General features: G+C 37.9%; 1 protein-coding gene across 11 annotated transcripts in view; it reads right to left on the bottom strand.

Moving 5' to 3' along the window:
* Nucleotides 1-19603, bottom strand: part of SETDB2 (SET domain bifurcated histone lysine methyltransferase 2) — a 52988-nt gene that overhangs the window by 8749 nt on the left and 24636 nt on the right. For 7 of the 11 annotated variants that reach the window (XR_010123576.1, XM_054445819.2, XM_054445817.2 and 4 more), the window contains 6 exons: nucleotides 11448-12011; nucleotides 8161-8277; nucleotides 5162-5331; nucleotides 3307-3532; nucleotides 2706-2805; nucleotides 558-651 (listed from right to left, as the gene is read on the bottom strand). Coding sequence is in view for 10 of the 11 variants with exons in the window: in XM_054445819.2 (XP_054301794.2) it covers nucleotides 558-651; nucleotides 2706-2805; nucleotides 3307-3532; nucleotides 5162-5331; nucleotides 8161-8277; nucleotides 11448-12011 (1271 nt within the window). In the remaining variant the exon portion in view is untranslated. The remainder of the gene's footprint in view (nucleotides 1-557; nucleotides 652-2705; nucleotides 2806-3306; nucleotides 3533-5161; nucleotides 5332-8160; nucleotides 8278-11447; nucleotides 12012-19603) is intronic. The other 4 variants (XM_054445823.2, XM_054445824.2, XM_054445822.2 and 1 more) reach the window with 2 other exon arrangements.

The raw sequence follows: 19603 nt of genomic DNA, 5'->3' as shown, positions 1-19603 counted from the left end.
CAGTGCAGTGGCACAATCATAGTTCACTGTAACCTCAAACTCCTGACCTCAACAATCCTCCCGCCTCAGCCCCCTGAGTAGCTAAGACCACAGGTGTGTGCCACCACACCTGGCTATTTTGTTGTTGTTGAGACAAGATCTTGCTACAGTGCCCAGACTCATGGCCTCAAGCAGCCCTCCTGCCTTGGCCTCCCAAAGTGCTAAGATTATGGGCATGAGCTACTGCACCTGGCCAAAACTTTATTTCTGGACACTAAAATTGTAATTTCATATAATTTTCAAGTGTCAAAATATTATCACCTTCTGATTTTTTTCAACTATTTACAAACATAAAAAACATTCTTAGTTCACATGCCATACTGAACAGATAGAGGGCCAGAGGGCCAGATTTGGCCCACAAACAATAGTTTGCTGATCTCTTATGTAGACAAGTTGTAACCTTTCTGACAAATGCAGCATGTTTATTATGGAATCTAAGAAAATGAGCTACAGGTATTGAGAAAGAGACAGAGAAACAGGCAGAAGAGGTAGGCATTCACAGAAGAAACAAAGCCTACTTTGTGCTCCCTTGGTTTTAGAGTTCAGATGCTCTCGGAGTGGTTTAAATCCATCATTATCTTCTGGAGTGACAGACTCCGAGGAAACAAATTCCTTAAAAAAACAAGGAAGATGTCTTTACTTTCCAGGTCAGGCAAAAGTATTTAGCAGTTAGGCCTCTTTCATCAAGTGCCAGTCATCATAGGCTATATGTACTAGATTCGTTTTGAAAAGCCTCAAAGCTGATATCATAAGGAGTCTTTAGACTAATGGAGTCAACATGTGTCATCCCCTTTGACTCTGTTCTACTTCTAGGTGCTTTATTAAGCCACAGCTATAAAGACTGTCAAGAAATTCTTTGGGAACTAAAATCTTAATGCATCCCTGTCTGTATCCCCCAATTCTAATCATCTCAGTAATGAGAAAGTGTTATTACTAGATTATAAATTTGGCCTCAATTGTAAGTTATGTAAAGATGAAAAACACTCATTGGCTAGTTTCTACTTCAAAGAAAGGTTAACGAATTTGATAGTGCTTACACACTGTAGACACTGCAGTCACTTTAAGTAGTAATGATAACTTTAAAAGAGGCGTATATACTCAGCACAATGCTTGGCAACCAACTAAGTGTTCAATACACATTGACCATATTATTATGAAAGTTCTCAGTATGTGAATGGTCAACATGTATTGAGCACTTAGTTGGATGCCAAGCATTATGCTAAGCAAGTTGCTGATGTTTATCTCATTTAATCCTCATAATTCTGAAACATATACTATTACCTTTTTACAGATAAAAGAAATGTATGTATGGAGATACCACCCAGCTACTACGCAGCAGAGCTGGAGGTTAAACTTGGGTCTGTGTGACACCATGGCCAATCTTTTCATAATTCTCTGACCCTAAGGAGGTAGCTACTGTACCATTACCAGGCAGAGGGCAAATATTTGCATAACACCTAAAGCAGAGTTTTTACTTTTCATCAACAAGCCCTAAAGTAAGCTAACATTATGTCTCTCTCTGTTCTCTTTTCTCTTTCTCTGCTTCTACGTTTCAGTCTCTGACTAATCTTTAGTTCACAATGCAAAGGGTACCCTCAGAGGCTACCACATAAAATACTGTTTTCTGGATGATTCTTTCATAAAATTGCATCTCTTCTTTCTCATACATCTTAAAAACTTTGGCCAGGTGCAGTGGCTCACGCCTATAATCCCAGCACTTTGGGAGGCCAAAGTGGGTGGATCACCTGAGGTCAGGAGTTTGAGACCAGCTGGCCAACATGATGAAACCCCGTCTCTACTAAAAATACAAAAAAGTAGCTGGGCATGGTGGCAGGCGCCTGTAATCCCAGCTACTCGTGAGGCTGAAGCAGGGGAATCGCTTGAACCCAGGAGGCAGAGGTTGCAATAAGCTGAGATCGTGCCATTGCACTCTAGCCTGGGCAACAAGAGTGAAACTCCATCTCAAAACAAAACAAAACAAAAAACAAAAACCTTGTTCTCCTTCACCTAAATTACTTTGTCCCTTTTCTTATATATCACTATTAACTGCTGAAGACTTTAGCTTCTCCCACAAACTCTCAGAATGGGATACCTCTCGGTCTCAGTGGAGCACACTGTCAGATCATGACCAGCATTCTCCTCATACAGCCAAGCTGGAAACACGCCAACTGCCGTGGATGATACTAAGTAAACAGAACATGGTCCTAGCATTTCCACAGTCCATCATTCCAAAACAATAAAAGAAATTCTACACACTATAAAGTAACACAAACATTTTGAGCTAAGTAAAGGATAGGAAGGCAATAGTTTATATCTCAGAAGGGCCCCAGCAGCTGGGTGCGGTGGCTCATGCCTATAATCCCAGAACTTTGGGAGGCTGAGGCACGACAATTGCTAGAGCTCAGGAGTTGGAGACCAGCCTGGGCAATATAGTGAGACCCTATCTCTACTAAATAAGAGCCGGGCATGGTGGTGTGCACCTGTAGTCCCAGCCATTCGGGAGGCCGAGGGAGGAGGATTACTTGAGCCTAGGAGATTGTGGCTGCAGTGAGCTGTGACTGTGCCACTACACTCCAGCCTGGGTGACAGAGTGAGACTCTGTGTCAAAAAAAAAAAAAAATTTAAAAAAGAAAAGAAGGGTCCCATCTACATTTTGCATTTTTTACCATTTTTTTCCCATTGTGTTGAAAAATGGCTGTCTTGGATTCAGGATCTCTAATAACTGAATGATGTCGAATTCTTGAAATATTATCATATTTCGTTTCCCTAAAAAGGAAAAAAAAGTTATTCTGTATCACTAAAAATTCTCTTCATTCTCTTTACTGAAGTATAGATAATATCCATTATTACATAAATATCCTTAATTATTACAAATTAACCTAAGTAAGAACATCTATGTTTATTCCTTTCGCTAGAGAAAGGAAATATAATAATAAATAATTTTTGAAGTACATTTGAAAAAGGAAGAGAACCTATGAAAACTTTGCAGATAAAATGACAGAAAATTTTAAAAAGCAGCAAAACTTATGACATCCATAAAAAACCTGACTAAAGTCATATAAGGTAAAATTCCAAAACTGGAACACTGAGGATAGTACACTGGCTAGATTTTTAAATGTCCTGGATTTCTCAAAGTGTTAGACTTAACAACTTTGAAGCAAAATGATAAATACAAATGAGGAGAAAAGAAAGAGGGGAAGGAAGGAAAAAGAACCAATTGATCGATAATAATTTAGATTTACTCTGGGTTCCTCAGCTGTTACTTACATAGTAAGCTCCTTGGGATTATTACTGAACTTTGGTGGACATTTCTCAGTTTTAGCAGTTCTAGGATGTGTTTCCAATCCTAATGGGAGAACTTCATCTTCACAATCTGAACATGTAACTTCTAATTTCCTCTTTTTTGAAAATATATTTTTCGTAGTATTCTCATCTCTCCCATTTTCATCAATACCATTAGATTTTTCAGTGTTAGCTCTGCTTAGTAATCTTCCTAAAAGGAAAATGTTAAAGAGTTTGAACAACACAGAAGATAATTGCTAACGATAAATAGACATCTCTATTTCTACTCCATGACTAAAGAACCCACACATTCTACGATGAAGATAAACACATTAACTCATCCTACAAAACTGTTGCAACACAAAGACCAATGTGATATTTCTTATCTTCCAGTATATGAAAAAACAGGGTATCTAAAAAAAACCATTTGTCTGTTTTGGTATAATACAAAAGAGAAGAGATTTAGCTAGAATGATACAAAAAGATATGGATGAGAAAGTACTCTAGAAAATTAGAGAGATGACTCTAGTCATAAAATTGTAGCTTTTATGTCTAGTTAAAAAGACTTTATCATCTGAAACTTAAAATTTTTAACAAAAGTACCTATTTAAATATGTGGTGATATGTTCTTAGTGTTGTCATATTAAGTTCTGCATAACACTAAAATCTTAGTCTAAAGTTCATGCATTTTCTTTCAAGGGACTCAATATTATGGTTGCCAAGTCCAAATTAACAGGAGGATATTCTTACCTATCATTAGATCGGAGACATATCTTAGTTACATTTTCTAGCAACAACGATAAAACCAATGATACTTCCTGGACACCACCTGGCATTTTACAGGTAGCTTTCATCCAAGAGTTATTTTGAGAAGTATGAGAGATGAACGTCTAGGCAGGCTGTGTAGAATGTGGATTTGTAAATGGGGAGTGGCAGGGATCCATACGTGTGACTACTCTGAATTCAGATAACTCTGCAAGCTGCTTCTTGCCCTCCCTGATGTGAACCTGACATTTCTTTTTTTTTAAGCACGTGGTCATGTAAACAGATAAACCTGATTTTTCAGATGAGTAATTTTCAGAACCTGGTTGTTCTTTTCCCTGATGCCTAACTGCTAAAACTAAGTCAAGGACAATTCCTTTAGACTGGCTCTAAAGCCGTGTTTCCCAAACTTTCTCACAGAAGGATGTGCACAGAAAATAAGGGATTTTGCCTGACATGCTGGAGGTAAATGTGTAAGACTACTGAAGACTGATGTGTTTGGCCCTGGGGGTTGTGGCCCTAAAGAATCAGTAATTGCATGACTGTAACACACTGCTCAGGAAGTTTTGCTCTGCAGCATGGACAACTCTCTGCAGTCCCCAAAATAGAGTGAGTTGCCTAAAGTCACTGACTGAATTATAACATGCAGATATTACATAATTAACTTGTTAAATTCTAATAATAGCTCAAAACATTGAATAAGAAAGTTTTTGACTGGTCATCTTTACCTTGGCAAGCCAGTCATTTAGTTTTTTTTTACTTTTAAAAAGTTTTCTTCCCTTACCCCAAAGTACCTGTAGCCATGCAGACAAAACAAATGTGCCTTATACGTAACAGGCCCTCACACAAAAACCCAAGTGTCATCTCTGAACCTTTCTTTTCTTGAAGAAAGTACCTCCTAAGCATCTCATCTCTTTAGTGCTCAAGTTCCCAGTTTACCTGCCTTTCTCTGATGTTCCTCTTAGATACTGTTACTCTTTACCTTGCTGTAAGCTCTCAACGGCCCTGGCTAGGAAAATGGATATTCAGAAAAGTGGATTCTACTCTAGAATAATTTGAAAATAAACTTTTGCTTTACCTGAATAAATGCAAACAAATGTCCCTCTGTCAATGTCATCTAGGCAGCGGACACCCCATCCCTTCTGCTCAGTTTTGAACACCTGTAACCTCACTTGAGGACCATGTTGGACAACTCGGTTTTGACACAATTGTCGATTACATTTGCACAAAAGGCTGCATTCATAAATGCTGTCAACAAAATATGCAAAAGAGAAAATCAGACATCTCAAAAAGCAAAAAGCAGTTTATTGTCACTTCACTGGCACTGATAACTACTGAGGGAAGCAGGCTAAATGTGAAAGCTCTTAGAGGTAGAGTGCCTGGGTTCCCATCACAGCTTCCACATTTACTAGCTGTATTATCTTGGATGAGTTATTTAACTTATCTGTGCTTTATCTTTACATTTTTAAAATGGGGATTATATGACAGTACCTCCCTCATAGGGCTGCTTTGTGAAGATTAAGTGAGTCAGTACCTTGAAAGGTTGAAAATTCCCGGTATTGATGGGACGTATCTCAAAATAATAAGAGCTGTCTATGACAAACCCACAGCCAATATCATACCGAATGGGCAAAAACTGGAAGCATTCCTTTTGAAAACTGGCACAAGACAGGGATGCCCTCTCTCACCACTCCTATTCAACATAGTGTTGGAAGTTCTGGCCAGGGCAATTAGGCAGGAGAAGGAAATAAAGGGTATTCAATTAGGAAAAGAGGAAGTCAAATTGTCCCTGTTTGCAGACAACATGATTGTATATCTAGAAAACCCCATTGTCTCAGCCCAAAATCTCCTTAAGCTGATAAGCAACTTCAGCAAAGTCTCAGGATACAAAATCAATGTACAAAAATCACACGCATTCTTATACACCAATAACAGACAAACAGAGAGCCAAATCATGAGTGAACTCCCATTCACAATTGCTTCAAAGAGAATAAAATACTTAGGAATCCAACTTACAAGGGAAGTGAAGGACCTCTTCAAGGAGAACTACAAACCACTGCTCCAGGAAATAAAAGAGGATACAAAGAAATGGAAGAACATTCCATGTTCATGGGTAGGAAGAATCAATATCGTGAAAATGGCCATACTGCCCAAGGTAATTTATAGATTCAATGCCATCCCCATCAAGCTACCAATGACTTTCTTCACAGAATTGGAAAAAACTACTTTAAAGTTCATATGGAACCAAAAAAGAGCCCGCATCACCAAGTCAATCCTAAGCCAAAAGAACAAAGCTGGAGGCGTCACGCTACCTGACTTCAAACTATACTACAAGGCTACAGTAACCAAAACAGCATGGTACTGGTACCAAAACAGAGATATAGATCAATGGAACAGAACAAAGCCCTCAGAAATAACGCCACATATCTACAACTATCTGATCTTTGACAAACCTGAGAAAAACAAGCAATGGGGAAAGGATTCCCTATTTAATAAATGGTGCTGGGAAAACTGGCTAGCCATATGTAGAAAGCTGAAACTGGATCCCTTCCTTACACCTTATACAAAAATTAATTTAAGATGGATTAAAGACTTAAACGTTAGACCGAAAACCATAAAAACCCTAGAAGAAAACCTAGGCATTACCATTCAGGACATAGGCGTGGGCAAGGACTTCATGTCTAAAACACCAAAAGCAATGGCAACAAAAGCAAAATTGACAAATGGGATCTAATTAAACTAAAGAGCTTCTGCACAGCAAAAGAAACTACCATCAGAGTGAACAGGCAACCTACAAAATGGGAGAAAATTTTCGCAACCTACTCATCTGACAAAGGGCTAATATCCAGAATCTACAATGAACTCCAACAAATTTACAAGAAAAAAACAAACAACCCCATCAAAAAGCGGGCGAAGGATATGAACAGACACTTCTCAAAAGAAGACATTTATGCAGGCAAAAGACAGATGAAAAAATGCTCATCATCACTGGCCATCAGAGAAATGCAAATCAAAACCACAATGAGATACCATCTCACAACAGTTAGAATGGCAATCATTAAAAAGTCAGGAAACAACAGGTGCTGGAGAGGATGTGGAGAAATAGGAACACTTTTACACTGTTGGTGGGACTGTAAACTAGTTCAACCATTGTGGAAGTCAGTGTGGTGATTCTTCAGGGATCTAGAACTAGAAATACCATTTGGCCCAGCCATCCCATTACTGGGTATATACCCAAAGGACTATAAATCATGCTGCTATAAAGACACATGCACATGTATGTTTATTGCAGCACTATTCACAATAGCAAAGACTTGGAACCAACCCAAATGTCCAACAATGATAGACTGGATTAAGAAAACGTGGCACATATACACCATGGAATACTATGCAGCCATAAAAAATGATGAGTTCATGTCCTTTGTAGGGACATGGATGAAATTGGAAATCATCATTCTCAGTAAACTATCGCAAGGACAAAAAACCAAACACCGCATGTTCTCACTCATAGATGGGAATTGAACAATGAGAACACATGGACACAGGAAGGGGAACATCACACTCTGGGGACTGTTGTGGGGTGGGGGTAGGGGGGAGGGATAGCATTAGAAGATATACCTAATGTCAAATGATGAGTTAATGGGTGCAGCACACCAGCATGGCACATGTATACATATGTAACTAACCTGCACATTGTGCACATGTACCCTAAAACTTAAAGTATAATAAAAAAAAAAAAAAAAAAAAGAAAGGTTGAAAATTCCCAATTCTCAAATGAGTTCTAGACAGCGTATTTTTAAACGGAGAAATGACTGCCCAAAGTAGGCTGATACTAGAGGGGTAAGAGCCAGACTCAAAGCAGATGAGTGTTCAAGTACACTCTGCATAATGTGTGTGTGGTCTCTGACTACCATTTCCACGAACAATATACAGGATTTTTATTCCTTAATAATTTAGATTTTTGGTATTAGAACCAAATTAAACCAGATTTAACATCTATAAGATTTTGGACCACAATAAAAAGTACCCACCTTCAAAGATATACACACTCTGCAACAAATCCTCAAGGTACCTTACCCAGTAGGAATCTGTCTCTGTAGTCTTTTATATTTATATCCAGTGGTTATTTTGTCACTTGACAAGGGGGAAGTTTTGGCATTCCTTGCTGTCAGTTGAAGACAGGCACATTTTGTTCTAAAAGGAAGGCAATGGATGGAGAAAGAATGAAAAAGCACCAAGTTAAGTCAAGAGACTGTCTTGATAAAAGTGTAAATGATGTAATAAAAGATGTAATAGCATTTAGAATAGTTTGGCTCATGAACACTATGAGCTTTTTCCCTAAATAGATCTCTTTGAAAGACAATACCTCCCAAAAGTTTATAAATAATTATAAACTGCACTGCAACTCTATTTGCTCATGAAATACTTAACTATATGAGTTTAGCTTTTCAAAATCAATTCCTTTAATTTCCCTGTTCAGCACAGAAGCTTGTTTGTGAGAATTCTGCTAGTTCTGCTCTTTTACAATGGATAAACTTAAATATGTCAAATTTGTAAGGACGTAGTTTTGCAGATGTCTTAAGTTCTCTCTCACTCCAGTGACAGAAACAGACTGGGGAGATTGATGCTGGGTATCTGGCTACTATTATTGAATCCTTTTTTCATACTGTTGCGAGGCAGGAAGCTTGCAACCATAAAACTTCATGTACTTTCCCCTCTATTCAGATGATTAACTAACTTGATAGGGAACCATAATTTGATACAAAGTAAAGAACTTGGGGACTCTAGCTGTGTAACTAGGTAAATGACTGCTGGTGAGCTGGTTAAAATCTCTGGATCTTAGTCTCCTTTGCTGAACAAGTGACTTTAAGGTCTTTTCCTCTACGATTCTCTTCTGTATTTTCTGTATTAATTAATACACATCAGAATGGTGGCTGCTGTTTGCAAGAGAAAAGAACAACGACAACAATCAACAAATTCATTAATGTGGATTCTGTTTACAGATATGAATATCTATAATTGTTTTTTCCCATGTGATTTTGTGTGCAAAGTTTATAAAAAGTACAGAAAAATACAAATAATAAACACCCATATTTCCACCATCCAGAATTAGTTGTCAGCATTTTGTCTAGTTCTTTTCCCTGTATACATAATTTAAAATATACATACCACATATACATGGTCTTCTTAAAAAAAGTTAAAAAGTAAAACATTATAGATATAACTAAACTCTCAAGAGATTTAGTGTGGCATCCTTTATGCTTTTATACACATATGTATCTACAAACAATATATTGTGTATTTTTCATTATAAAAGAATTTACTATAGGTATTATTCTATAACTTGCTTTTTTTGTTGTTCAATATAATGTTTTTTGAGACCCATCCATGCTATATACAAATCTAGTTAATTCCTTTTAACTTTTCTACTGGATTAGGTATTGCTCACTTCATACACAATTAAGTTAATAGTTTTTCTTTTTCGAGAAGGGGTCTCACTCTGTTGCCCAGGCTGGAGTGCAGTGGCGCAATCTCGGCTCACTGCAGCCTCAACCTCCATGGACTCAGGTGATCCTCCCACCTCAGACTCCCGACTAGCAGGGACTACAAGTGCATCCCACCATGCCACGCTAACTTTTGTATTTTTGTAGAGATGGGGTTTTGCTAGGTTGCTCAGGCTGGTCTCGAACTCCTAGGCTCAAATGATGTTCCTACCTCAGCTTCCCAAAGTGCTAGGATTACAGGTATGAGCCACTGTGCCCAGCCTCTTGGGACAGGTAAATTATACCTGTTTTAAAATCCCTTTCAATTAGATTCAACATTTATCTCTTGATTCCTCAGGTGTTAATTCTCTCTACTTGTCGGGACTCATGCTGCCTTCATGGTCCTAAACATCTTTGTGTGTGGTAAATGTTTGTTTGAAATCATACCTTCTGTGGGGTTTAGTCCTGTGTGCTGCTCTACATTGGGTGCTTTCTCCAATGCTTTGGCTCTGACCCTATTGGTTTTACAGCTGTTAACAAGGTTTTCATTAATACAATTCCAGGCCCTGTGAGATACTGGCCTAGTTCCTAGTCTTGTGCAGGTACCTGTTTCTATTCTTTTGGAGAGCCAAGTCCCCAGATGAGGTAGTTGGGTTACATTTAGAGGTAATCTTTACAAAATAAAATACATATTTTTAAACAGAATAAAACAGCACAGTGAGAGGTTTCCTCTATGAGAGGCCTCAAGGAACTGAGCCAAACTGAGGTAACAGTAGATATAGCTCTCATTTTACACTCCAATTAACTTAGAGGATGGTGAAAACTATTATTATACTATTTAAGTTATTTATCATTCTCTTATTCTTTTTTTGCCAAGTATGGGTAGCTAAATTTGCATTAAATTAAATGTACATATAATGCAACACCACTCTACATCTGTATACCTACAAATGTATGTGTACTACACACCCTTAAAATGTTTTTCAAAGTCTTAATATATTAGAACATGTTTTCATTTTTTCATGGGATGTTAATACTATACTATGATTAACAAAATACTAGTTATAAGCATCACGTTAGCCAGCAAATGATTTTTAAAAGTAAAATGCAATATATAACCCAATGGTTAAGAACATGGGTTCAAATCCTGTCTCTACAATTTGTTCTATGACCTCTCCAAATTGACTTCTCTGAGGCTCAACTTCCTCATGTATAACACTGAGATATTACCCACCTCATGGGTTTTTGTGAAGATTAAGAGAATGAATGTAAAGTACTTGTCACAGTGTCTGGCACTGTTAAATATCATTTGTTGTAATGCTATTGATTATCTTTTAATGTATTAGTACTAGATTAAAGGAAATATGCATCCTTGGAAGAAATGTTTCAAATTACCATATTTGGCAAATAATTAGAGGTTTTTTTTCCTACTGCTAGTGACAGAGTTCATTTTCCCATTGTAGACTCTTTTATTTTTATTTTTTTGGAGATAAGGTCTTGCTTTGTTGTCCAGGTCTCTGGTATAGTGTGTGATCACAGCTCACTGCATCCTTGACCTCCTGGGCTCAAGCAGATCTCCCACCCCAGCCTCCAGAGTAGCTGGGACTATAGGTGCACACCACCATACCCAGCTAATTTTTAAATTTTTTGTTAAGATGGGGTTTTGCCATGTTGCCCAGGCTGGTCTCAAACTCCTTTGCTCAAGCTGGCCTCCCACCTCGGTCTCCCAAAGTGCTGGGATTACATACGTGGGCCACCATGCCCAGTCTTACTGTAACTCTTGAACAGGTTTTAGATAGACAAATTAATACATAGCAAGACTTCTTAACAAGTGTCCTTACATTCAGGAGATTTTTTGAAATGCCATGTTTTTCTACTCACATGTCTATGCAGCCCTCAGAGCAGTCACAGGAATCAGTAAACATGCTGGAAAAGTTGGTTAGATAATATGCTCGAGGCCACACAGTCTTTCTGTACTTAAACTGTGGGAGCTTTCTACTGTCAATTTCATTACAGAAAGAAATGGGCACTGATTCCACTCCATTGCTAATATCCACATCAGAAACAACTTCTTTTTGCTTTGGGTAATTCCGAGCCAACTGAACATAGGTATTGAAAGAAAAATTATCTGTAAATAAAAAGTTACACTCTGTCTCAAGCAGGTAACGAAAAACTTCCTCCACGTTTCGTAGACTCCTTCCACAAGGGGTTTTATAACTCACATGGAGTGCTGAAGAATGAGAGTTTGTCTTTGCATGTCGTCTTTGGAAGTGACATTTGATTGGCAGCTGCAGAGGGTTTTCTCCCTTTAAGTTCGGTGGCATTTTCATCAGACAAGCACCAGAGCAGTCATGACTTTGGTAAGATAAATTCGAAGATGAGTCTTTTTCTCTAAAGTCTACAATTTTATCTTCAAGAGAGAGAATTTCCTTATTTTCTGTTGTTCTGTTAAAATAAATTATTCATTAGTATCTCAAATTTATAGTTCAATTCCTCATTTAAAAAAAACTATAATTATTTCCTATCTTCTTAGACAATATTAAAATAAGCCAGACTCTAAGATACACATTTTAAGATGTTCTACAGCCATACAAAGATTATATCTATTTTTAAAACTTTTCTCGGAGATGGGGTCTTCCTATGTTGCCCAGGCTGGAGTGCAGTGGCCATTCACAGGTGTGATCACAGCACACAGCAGCCTTGAACTCTTGTCCCCAAGTGATCCTCCTGCCTCAGCTTCCCAAATAGCTGGTACAGGCACGCACCAGGTCTGCCTTATACCTAATTTCAGAATATTCCAGGAAGTTGTGATTACAGCTGTAACTTTCTGTTAGGTATTTCATAGCACCTAGCAAATTTAGTTCATTTAGAGCATGCAATCAATAAAGCACTGAAGAAGGTTACTTCTTCAGGCATGCTGAGGTCAAGCTCTTTGCATGCAAAAAAACAAAGGCTGGCTGAAAACTTATTAATTCATCAAGAATCCTTTATACTGTTTGCCTTCAACAACAGTACCAACTGAATTCTTTCCGTAATATGTAATCTACCTCACAATCATATTGATACATCTGAAAAAATGGCAAACTGACAGGAGAAAATGGGGTGGTTATTAATAAAGAAAAAAAAAAGTCAGCAGGGTGTGATGGCTCACAACTGTAATCCTGGCACTCTGAGAGGCCAAGACGGAAGGATTGCTTGAGCTCAGGAGCTCAAGATCAGCCTGGGCAACACAGTGAAACCTCGTCCCTACAAAAAGTAAACAAAATTAGTAAGGTGTGGTGGTGCACGCCTGTAGTTCCAGCTACTTCGGGGGCTGAGGTGGGAGGATCGCTTGGACTCGGGAGGTTGAGGCTACAGTGAATCATGATCACACCATTGCACTCCAGCCTGGGTGACAGAGTGAGATCCTGTCTTAAAAAAAAAAAAAAAAATTCCGTGAAAAGCTTCCTTTTGTTTGGAAATCAAGTTTTAAACTTTCACAAATAATCTGAGTTTTGTTTTACATAGTATTTTCTATCTTTAGATGTCTGTTATATATTATAATACAGGTATTTTAGAGATGTGTTGTATTTGCTCTATGATATGGTTTGGCTGTGTCCCTACCCAAATCTCATCTTGAATTCCCAAGTGTTGTAGGAGGGACCTGGTGGGAGGTAATTGAATCATGGGGGCAGGTCTTTCCCGTGCTGTTCTTGTGATAGTGAATAAGTCTCACGAGATCTGATGGTAACATAAGGGGGAGTTTCCCTGCACAAGCTCTTTGCCTGTCACCATCTACGTAAGATGTGACTTGCTCTTGCTTGCCTTCTGCCATGAGTGTGAGGCCTCCCCAGCCATGTGGAACTGTAAGTCCATTAAACCTCCTTCTTTTGTAAATTGCCTGGTTTTGGGTATGTCTTTATCAGCAGCGTGAAAACGGACTAATACACTATATAAAGCAGTGCCATCCAAAAAAACTTCCTCCATTGATAGAAATGGTCTATACCTGCGCTGTCCGATACGGTAGCCAGTGGGCACATGTGGTTACTGAGCACTTTTAAATGTAGCTAGCATGACCAAAGAACTGAACTTTCACATTTTATCTAATTTTGATTAATTCAGATTTAAACAGCCACATGTAGCTAGTGGCTACCATACTGGATGTGCAGATATGGAGCTTCCTCATCCTTTCTCCAACTATATAGTAATCCTTTGCGTAAGTCCACAATTTAATTACCTAGCCTGCAATAATGGACAATTTTCCATAACATGTAGTATAGGCTAGACCACAATAGTGGACTAGTTAACTTACACAGTGATCTTTTAGAACATATACAGTAAACTTATACAGTGATCTTTTAATAAGTAATTTTATTGTAATAATCTTTGCTATAAAATTATGAATCTATTAATAACAATTTCATACACATAAAGATACTGTTGCAGAACATATTCCCAGAAGTGGGAGTGCTAGGTCACAAGGCAAATGGGTTAGTTATTTCATTAATATTGCCAAATTGTTCTCCATAGTGTCAGTTTCTTCAGCAATAAATGAGAGTGCCTGTTTTCACAGAGTTTCATCAATCAGGTGGATCTTGATGCTTTTGGATTTCAGAGTCTAACAGGTAAAAGGATGTACTATAATTTATTTAGAAATCTTTTTTTTTGAGAGAGAGTTTCACTCTATTGCCCAGGCTGGAGTGCAGTGGCATGACCTCGGCTCACTGCAACCTCTGCTTCCCAGGTTCAAGCGATTCTTGTGCCTCAGCCTCCCAAGTAGCTGGGATTACAGGCATGTGCCACCACACCCAGCTAATTTTTGTATTTTTAGTAGAGACAGGGTTTTGCCATGTGGGCCAGGCTGGTCTCAAACTCTTGACCTCAAGTGATCCACCCGCCTCGGCCTCCCAAAGTGCTGGGGTTATAGGTGTGAGCCACCATGCCTGGCCCTTGATTTATTTTAGTATCCAATATCTTCTTGTTTTTCAAAGATGGTACCTGGAACCTACTTGTTCCCTATTATTAGGTGTCAAGTTCTTTCTTACCACTTTTTCTTATAAGGAATTATAGTATAATCTGAACTCTGGATATTCTATTTATTTGTCTATCTGAGATAAAACATCCTATTTTCTTTCATTCAGAATTCACTGTAATACATTCCTTAGGTTCTCATGGCCTTGTTCTTTGTTTTGATATAGGTTACTCACTCTCAAGTTATTTATACACTTAGAGATTTATAGAGATAGTAAACTGTTCTGTTGTCCTTTTCAACTTGACTTAACCAAATAAATATGTTTCAAATTGGATTCTGTAGTATATTATTCTGTAAATGTCATTTGACACTTTGCCTATGAATTTTTTTTTTTTTTTTTTTTTTGGAGACAGGGTCCTACTCTGTCACCCAGGCTGGAGTGCAGTGGTGCAATCTTGGTTCCCCACAACCTCCGCCTCCTGGGCTCATGCAATCCTCCCACCTCAGCCTCTTGAGTAGCTGGGACGACGGGCATGCGTCACGATGCCCAGCAAACTTTTTGCATTTTTGGTAGAGATGGGGTCTCACCATGTTGCCCAGGCTAGCCTCAAACTCCTGAGCTCAAGTGATCCGCCTGCGTTGGCCTCCCAAAGTACTAGGATTACAAGCATGAGCCATCGCACCTGGCCTCAGGTATGAATTTTTTGGTTCCTGTTTTGCTCTTTGGAGGAAGAGGAACTTAAATATTAATGTAGATGACTCAATAAATTTTTCTTGGAATATGAAGGGATTAATTCAGGATATATGTGAGAGAGAAAGTATCTGGGTTATCCTTAGTTCTTAAATAACAACTAATATTTGAATAGTAGTTTAATGTCCTTTACATAATTTCCTCATATGACACAACAAATACAACTCCAAGTTAGCCACTACTGGAACAATATACAATTAGAACTACTTAGGATTAAAATTTGTGATAGTAAATATGCTGGTAAAACTTGTAATTTGGAATTTACATTTCAAGAAAGCCAAACTAGCTTAAAAGTATTCTCCTTATGACTAACAAATAAAAACTAGGAGATACAACTCTAGTTACTGAGCAATTAAGACTGAGAAATACATGTTTTACATTTAAGAAGAGTTAGGGAGGAGTGGGAGGAGAAGAGAAAAAAACAGAAAAGGAAGAGAAAAGCATAAAAATAAAACACTAGCGTGAACCTTAGAAAAGATTATTTTCTTATCTGTGCTTCATTTTACTAAAGAGAAGGAAAAAACCCAACTTACAAGTCTTAAGTATAAAGTAACCTAATTTCATCCCAATTTTATGGAGAGGAGGGTTAACTTTATTTAGGTGTGAAGACACATTACTGAAAAAAAAAAAAGAAATAAACAAAACCAATTCTATGTACTGTATTGTAAACCCAGTCATTGATTAAAAGTGCTAGAGGTAAACACAGGATAAGGAGTAAGTGGTGAGAAGGAGAAGTCCACGGCTGTCTGGATGGACCTGTTTGCCAGCCTTTTTGGGTAAGGATTTCTCAGTTTGCATATGATTTGACAATTGTTCAGGGTGTTGTTAGTCACCCTGAACATCAAAGTGGAGCATGGCTTAGAGGCTGCCAATGGATTATCTAGCTTTTGGCAAGGCTAAAATAAGAAGTCATTCTATCCTCTATGACCATTAAGGGGGCATATTTTAAAACAAGAATGTATACTGTATTCATCTAAAGACTGCAGTAGGTAAATCTGGTATTTTGCTCAGTCCCTTCTTTAGTCATCCTCTTCTGAAAGGCAGGTATATTAATTTCAGTGTACTCAAAGATGTTGGGTCTTGTATACATACTGGGCTTTTTATACTGTCTCTTTCAATAATTTAAATTAAGATATTAAAAAAATGGTTGGGTGCGGTGGCTCATGCCTGTAATCCCAGCACTGTGGCAGGCCGAGGTGGGAGGATTCATTGAGCCCAGGAGATCAAGATTAGCCTGGGCAACATGACTAGACCCTGTCTCTATTAAAAAAAAAAAAAATTATATATATATGTATATATGTCACATGAGATAACACTTGCACTAGAAGGTTAGAGTTTAGCTGGAGCAGCTATGTTTCGTCATGTGGGAAGAGAAGAAACCTACTGGTAACAGATAGAAGTAGAGTTGAGACTGTGTCAACCCTGACCTTAGGTATTGACTTTTGAGTTACTATTCTAGTGTTTACATTGCCTGCTGTGTTACATTTTCTGTTCTTCAAGACCTATTTTATTTATATATATGTGTGTATGTATGTGTAGGTACGTGTGTGCATGTTTTTTTTAAAAAATAATCTTTTGGGTTTGTGTGCATGTCATGTAAAAAGCCATAAAAATTTAATGGCTTAAATTTACATCTGTGTCTTTAAGCAGTGGTGCAAGCCCAGTGTCACCCAATATGCTAACCAAAGCTGCACACCTCGTACACTTCTAATAAATTCCACTACTTAAGCTAGCCTGAATAGGTATGTACTCCTGACAAACCAAAGTTTATACTTGACCAAAAAAAAAAAAGGGAATTCAGACTTCCAAAATCACAAAAGTAAATATCCTTTTAAAAGAATTATCACTGAAGTAATACTTCTGTTTTTACATTTACCTATGTCATAACTCACTTATGTGGAGTAGAAATTCAGTTCAACTCAAGAATAAAATACTGGCTGGGCGTGGTGGCTCATGCCTGTAATCCCAGCACTTTGGGAAGCTGAGGAGGGAGGACTGCTTGAGACTAGGAGTTCACGACCTGCCTGGGCAACACAGTGAGACCACATCGCTACAAAAAAGAAATGTTAAAAATTAGCTGGGTGTGGTGGTATGCACCTGTAGTCCTAGCTACTTGAGAGTCTGAGGAGGAAGGATCACTTGAGCTTAGGGTATCAAGCCTACAGTGAGTTGTGACTATGTGCCACTGCAGTCCACCCAGTGAGACAGTGAGACCCTGCTGTCTCAAAAAAAAAAAAAAAAAAAAAGAAACAAAGAAAACAAAAAAACCCCACAAAAAAACACCAAAAGCCTGAAGCCTGTGTCCTATCAGACCCAAGATTTCATCCTGGGGTTTGCCATTGATAGTTTGTATAATCTTTTTTTGAAATAGGGCCTCACTCTGTCACCCAAGCTAGAGTGCGGAGGCGCGATCATGGCTTGCTGCAGCCTTGATCTTCCAGACTTAGGTGATACACCTCAGCCTCCCAAGTAGCTGGGACCACAGGCATGTGCCACCAAGCCTGGCTAATTTTTGTTATTTTTTTGTAGAGATGGGGTTTTGCCATGTTGCCCAGGCCAGTCTTGAAATTTGGGCTCAAGTGATCCTCCCGCCTCAACCTCCCGAAGTGCTGGGATTACAGGTGTGAGCCACCACGCTCAGCCTAATCTTGAGCAGTTTAGCTGGGGCTGAGAATCCCTGGCTTAAGTTATTGAACATTTAGTTTACCAGGCAACCTATGTGACCACTGGGCTGCTAAGAGGGTTTAAGTACTGAAAGTAAAATAAGCAAATAAACTTCTGGCCTGCAGAGGAAATATAAAAGGAATTATTCAAACATAATTCTGGTCAAGAATGAAATGCTTCCTTGGAATTCTTAATGGCAAAGGAAGAAAATCCTAAGCCTAATAAGACATGTCCCTTCATCTGAAAAGATCTCAGAAAGCTCAACTCAAAAGTTAGGTATAATCTCAAAAAAAGCCTCTGAGTGTCAACACAGTACAAGAGAGATGGGAGATGAAGGAAATGAAATTCTGATTATATAATCACAAACAGTCCTAAAAAGATGGGAAAACAGTTAAAGAAACCAACTCAATTTTTCTTGGAAGCTCGGATTTTTAAAAGTATACATACAAAAGAAGACAGCTAATTATGAATACGAAACATTGGTATGAAACTGTAAGAAAAGTATCACAAAGCCTAGTAAGAACCGAGGTTTCCAAAAATGCTAATAAAATAACAACAAAAAAAAACTAAAGCTATGCTTAGAACAAGAAAATAATCTGTTAGGAGACAGATAAGGTTAACTGATAAACAGAAGAAGAGTTTCTCAAAAACAATTCTGCCTTTGTCTTTTCCATCTGTAAGTATGGCTCTCAAGTTGGAAACAAGAGGAAAAAAATAAAAAGAAACTGAAGTCTGTGACAGTTAAAGAGAGGGTACTAGAACTCAAGTTTATTTAAGCATATAGAAGACTCTACAAATTAAATCTCAAGGCCTGGAAAAAAAAAACTTCAAATATAGAAAAATTTAAAATAAAACAATACTGCCCTGATTTTTTCTTTGACCACTTATCCTCAAGTTCTAGCTGCCCTGACTTTTCAAAAGGGAAGGAGGACAGGCTACAGAAAATATAGAAAGGTTAGCTTAACACTGGTCTCTTAAAAATCTCTAGAAGGCATCAAGTGTGTGACTTCTAAATGTTTTGAATTTAAAAGGCCCACACTAGGTGCTGAATTAACAAGTAGGTGAGAAAAATCCAAATTAACTGAATTTCCTTTTTTGACAAAGTTTTCAATAAGTCTGAATAATGTCTGGCGATGCCACAGAAGGCTATGGCAGTGAACCTTGATTTTTCATGACCACTTTGTAAGTGAGAAGTGTAGGCAGGACAACAGTAGAAGTAAATTCACAGTTGCTTAAAGAGTTCTTTCTGAAGCATAATAAAAAGAATGTCTAGTAGTGAGCCAGCCACAAGGTTTTTATCTTTGGTCATGTCCTGTTCAATATTGTTTTCAGTGACCATAATGAAGATTAGAAAGCTTATTTATTTGTACAAGATGATAAGCTAAAAGGGACAAAAAATATTCCAAAATTCAAAAAGATTCTGATAAGCTGGTATAATGAACTTAAACCCAAAAATGATACTTCACAGGAATAAACCACTCCTGCATTTAAGTTTAAAATATAATATCTAAATATATAGATAACTGTTTGGTAGAGAGCTTGGTTGGTGGTAATTTACATGAAAATTTAATTTAGATTTAGACTGAGTGAATTTGTTCCTAAAAACTTACAAAATTTTACATTGTATATTCAAAGATCAGAATTTCTAGGAAAAAAAACTGTTTTGTAAGC

Source organism: Pongo pygmaeus, chromosome 14 (assembly GCF_028885625.2).
Source record: "Pongo pygmaeus isolate AG05252 chromosome 14, NHGRI_mPonPyg2-v2.0_pri, whole genome shotgun sequence".
In the NCBI taxonomy this organism is placed as follows: Eukaryota; Metazoa; Chordata; class Mammalia; order Primates; family Hominidae; genus Pongo; species Pongo pygmaeus.
The sequence above is the reverse complement of the archived record's forward strand: the minus strand, read 5'-3'. Positions and strand labels throughout refer to the sequence as shown.